This window comes from Chaetodon trifascialis, chromosome 4 (genome assembly GCF_039877785.1).
Source record: "Chaetodon trifascialis isolate fChaTrf1 chromosome 4, fChaTrf1.hap1, whole genome shotgun sequence".
Lineage (NCBI taxonomy): Eukaryota > Metazoa > Chordata > Actinopteri > Chaetodontiformes > Chaetodontidae > Chaetodon > Chaetodon trifascialis.
In genome coordinates this window covers 958,959-963,958 of record NC_092059.1, presented here as the reverse complement: position 1 = coordinate 963,958, position 5,000 = coordinate 958,959, and the positions used below count along the sequence as shown (strand labels likewise).

General features: G+C 49.0%; 1 protein-coding gene across 11 annotated transcripts in view; it reads left to right on the top strand.

Annotated features, from left to right (window-relative positions):
* nfia (nuclear factor I/A) overlaps positions 1–5,000 on the top strand; it is a 161,225-nt gene that overhangs the window by 139,729 nt on the left and 16,496 nt on the right. For 9 of the 11 annotated variants that reach the window (XM_070960173.1, XM_070960166.1, XM_070960171.1 and 6 more), the window contains one exon: positions 2,228–2,406. In XM_070960173.1, coding sequence (XP_070816274.1) covers positions 2,228–2,406 — 179 coding nt within the window. The remainder of the gene's footprint in view (positions 1–2,227; positions 2,407–5,000) is intronic. The other 2 variants (XM_070960172.1, XM_070960165.1) reach the window with 1 other exon arrangement.

The following is a 5,000-nucleotide window of genomic DNA, read 5'->3' as shown; positions in this document are numbered from 1 at the left end:
TCCTTCTTCAGCTGACCGGCTATGGCTTATCACCTTCCTCCCTTACCTCTCCCCTCCTCCTCCTCCTCCTCCTCCTACTCTCTGGTCAAATCTTTCCACCCTCCTCCCTCCATCCTTCATCCTCTTCTCCCCTGTGGTGCAAATGAAGGAGCTTTGCTGTTTGAGTTCTTCTCCTCCTTCTTATCGTTTATCAATCCACCTCTTAATGGCAAATATCTTCTTCAAGGAAAAGTTGGCAGAGAAGAGACAGAGAGGGGAGTCGAGGAGGAGGAGGAGGATGGGGAGGAGGAGGAGGAGGAGGAGGAGGAGGAGGAGGAGGGTGTCTGAGGCAGTGAAGCGAGGCAATTTGCAAAGTGGAACTAATCCCGGCCCTTTCTTCTGTGTTCGACATGCAGGCCGCCGGTCCTCAATACCACACACACACACCCATGCACGCACACACACACACACACACGCACACACACACACGCACACACACACACACACACACACACACACACACACTGTGTTGTTGCATTGTTAAAGGAACACTCAGACATTTTGGAGAATCCTCTTGTTTGCAGTCTTGCCGGAAGACAGACGAGACGATCAATATCCATTTATTCTGTGAACGTTCCAGAGAGAACGTTTCGTTTTTAGCTCCGTTCTGCGAAGAACAAAGAGATCATCAGTTTTCTAGTTTGGCTTGGCTTAAATGAGCGCTGCAGACTCTCGAGGGCGCTAGCAGGACCTTCATTTCATGTTTGTCAAACAGCGTCTGAGACGTCCTTTCTGTCCCGCCCCCTGCACGCAGTGACTGGCCAGGTGTGCTCAGGTGAGGAAGTAAGTCTGGTGTTGCACTAGCTACTCTTTACTCGTTTCTAAGTACTTCACTGTGATACAGGAAGCACCCAACATGTTGGGTTGAGTGACATCAGAGCAGCCACAGCGAATGAGCGTGAAGCTGGAGTGCATTAGCTTAGCTTAGCATCAAGAAGGAGCAAACAGCTAGTTTTAGTTTCAGTGTCGTTTCCTTCCTGTCAGGACGACCTCACTCCCTCATCACACAATCACACGCGCGTGCGCACACACACATACACACACACACACGCGCGCGCGCACACACACGTGCGCGTGCACACACACACAGGTGGCTGTGCATGCCTGCACTCTGAATGAGATCATTTCTATTAATGTACACACAGTCCCTTTCTGTGTGTGTGTGTGTCTTTGTTTGAATGTGTGTGTCTGTGTGTATACGAGAGAGAAAGCCATCCATCCAATGATTACTGTAAATACACTGGCCCCGGGGCGCGCACGCGCACGCACACACACACACACACACACACACACACACACACACACACACACACGCACACACACACAGTTGCTCGGTGTGTATTGTCAGAGTGATAAATCACAGCAGACTTTAAGTGAATTAGTGCAGCAGCTTTAACTCTCCATCCATCCCTCGCTCTCTCTCTCCCTCTCTCTCCTCTTTACGTTTAATTGTCTCTCTATCTTCTCTCTCTCTTTGTCTGTATCTATCATTTCTTAAGTCTCTCTATCTCTGTCTGCCTCCCTCTCTCCCTGCCCTCTGTTATCTCTCTCTCTGTTTCCCTCCTCTCCTCTCTCTCTCCTCAGAGCTCTATACATCACAGTCCTTAACGAGGCCCCGTCCACTAACGAGCAATCAGAGAATATTAGACCAATTAGAGCCCTAATTAGATTAGAGAGGAGTGAAGAGGAGTGTAAGAAAGAGCAGAGGAGAGGGGAGAAAACTGGAGAGCAGAGGCTGAGGAAAGGGGAGGAAACAAGAGAGGAAAAGACAGAAGGAAAGAAGAGGAGGAGACAGGAGAGGAGAGAAAGAAGGAGAGAAGGAGCAGAGAAGAGGAGAGTGAGAAAATAAGGAAATGGAAGGAGGAGAGGAGAGAAGAGGAGGAGACAAAAGGAAAGGAGAGGAGGAACATACACACACTCTTTGATTGACAGCTGGGTGTGGGAGGTGCTTTATGGTCTGTTGTCATTGTTTCATCTCTGCTGTGTGTGTCTGTCATCAAGTATTTGCATGTTAGGCCACGCCCCTTTAATCAACTTTAAATGCCGCTCTCTTTACTCCCCTCCTCTCCCCTCCTCCCCCTCCTCCCCTCTCTCCCCTTCCCTCAATCAACTCTGTACCTCACTCTCCCAACTCTTATGTCTTTAAATAATCCTCTCTGTGTTCCCCCCCCTCTCCTTCTCCCCACAGCGAGCCCCCATGCTCCCCCCTCCAGTCTCCACTTCTCCTCCTCCCCCATCCTGCAGCAGCCCGGCTCCTACTTCTCCCACCCGGCCATCAGGTATCACCCGCAGGAGACGCTCAAGGAGTTCGTCCAGCTGGTCTGTCCTGACTCCGCCCAGCAGGCCGGACAGGTGGGCTTCCTCAACGTAAGCACACACACATGCACACACACACATGGACTCACAGACTTACATGCACACACACACACACACAACACACAGGCACATCTGAGCTGGGTTTTCCAGCCTCTGCAAAGGTGGGATCAGTATCTGTTTGCAGGGCTGGAGCAGAAAACACTGCAGAGTGTGTGTGTGTGTGTGTGTGTGTGTGTGCGTGAGTGTGCGTGCGTGTGTGTGTGTGTGTGTGTGTGTGTGTGTGTGCGTGCGTGTGTGTGTGGCCTTCTGTCTGCAGTGAGATAGTTGATATATCTGCGTCTAGACACTGAATCAATACACCCTCCACCACCCCTACCACACACATACACACACACACACACACACACACACACACACACACACAGAGTCTGTTTTCTTTTTTTTGCAGACGTAGTAAAAACATGCAGAAAGTCTTCATAAAAACAACGTTGTGTCCTGAAACGTGACGAGTGGAAGATTTCTGCGACAGAATAAAACTTCAAAAGTACACACGCTACTCTGTAAAAATACTCTGTTAGAAGCCAAATGTTCAGTCAAAGTATGTAAACAGAAACATGTATTTCAAGTATCAAAGTAAAAGTAGTGAGTGCAGCAAAGTGTCCCCTGTGACTGCTGTCCTCGTCTCTCTGGTCTCATCAGATTACTGTCGGAGCTCATTTTCAGCTGTTCTCTAAGATAAATCTTGGATGTGGAGTTGAAGTAGAAACAGGCCTGAAAAGAAAAGACTCAAAGTACTCATACTTCACATTTGTACTTCAGTGGAGTACTTGAGTAAAGTACTTAGTTAGTTTTCACCACTAGGTGGCAGTGATGACTCCCTCGGTGAACATGCAGATAAACCTCGTCTGACTCACGCATACACAAACAAACTCGTGTGAGACGAGCTCAGACGAGCAGATTCTTCTTCATCGGTACGGCTGATCAGAGATCAGTCCGAGCTGCGATCAACACGCCTCTCAGCTACAGAAACAAGTTCTGACCCGTCAGACGAGTCTCAAACACACTTACAGCAAACTTAATGTTCTGTGTCCCATATCATCATCATCATCATCATCATCATCGTCATCATCGTCATCATCATCGTCATCATCATCGTCACCATCATCGTCGTCGTCGTCGTCATCATCATCGTCACTATCATTGTCATCATCATCGTCGTTATCATCATTGTCGTCATCATCATCTTCACCATCATTGTCATCATCATCGTCATCATCATCGTCGTCATCATCGTCATCATCGTCGTCATCATCATCGTCACTATCATTGTCATCATCATCGTCGTTATCATCATTGTCATCATCATCGTCGTCGTCATCATCATCATCATCATCATCGTCGTCGTCGTCATCATCGTCACCATCATCGTCACCATCATTGTCATCATCATCGTCGTCATCATCATCATCATCATCGTCGTCGTCGTCATCATCGTCACCATCATCGTCATCGTGGCTGGAGAGGCGGTTCATCACACTGTCTCTGACACGACTCGTTTGTGGACAGCAGAGCGTTCCACGCCGTGAACTTCCTTCCTTTTGTTCCAGCGTAACGCAGCAGAACAGTCACCTGTTCCTCGTGGACAGGTGACGTCCGTCAGGCCGAAGCGTTCGTGTGTTTTAGGTGAATCTGACTCCTTTGAGTTCACTTACAGTCAGACGGTCTGACTTTGACTTTGTTTGAACAGAAACTTTATTGTTCTTCTCTCTTGACGACATTCGCTGACTCACTGGAAGAGTCTTCTTCCTCAAAGCAACACGTTTCAGAGAAGACGTCCAGGTGAAGACGTCGGTCCTCTTGCTGTCCATGCTCCAGACTGAGGGACATGTCTGACAGTCCACTCTGTCTCCTCTGTCTCTCGTGACCTCGGCGGAATCTTTCATTTCTGAATGAAACTTGTAATCGGTGCAGTTTGTCTCTGGTGGGTCAGAGGTCACATGTTGCCCTTTAGTGTCCACACAGACTTTCTTCCTCCTCACCTGACCAGGTGAGAGTGAACACTGTTCACTTCCTGCTCCGCCTCACTTTGTCATCACCAGTGAATCCCTTCATCAAACAGGTTTCACACTCTTCATTTCACTCATCATCCATCGTTTTCCTCCTGGTTTTGTTTGTGTGACTGACTAATTACTGAACAGCGTGACCTGAGCTGCAGACGCACCTGAGCGCCCTCATCAGACCAGGTGTCTTCATGCCACAGTCTTCAGGTTTCTCATGCGCAGACACTGAAGCACACACAAACACGTGTGAACACGCGTGTGATAAAGGTGCTGTGTGTTCTGGCGTGTGAGGTGTGTGAGGAGTGTGAGGTGTGAGGAGTGTGAGGAGTGTGAGGAGTGTGAGGAGTGTGAGGAGTGTGAGGTTTGTGAGGAGTGTGAGGTGTGCGAGGAGTGTGTGCAGGCAGAGTGAGGCAGGAGGTGAGGCGAGGTACTCGCTATTATGCTTATAGATTAGCAGGATAAAATGCGAGCAGCAGCAGAATTCTTTATGACCCGCCAGGAAAACTGCTGACACACACTCTCTCTCTCTCACACACACACACACACACACACACACACACACACACACGCACACTCAGAGGGCAG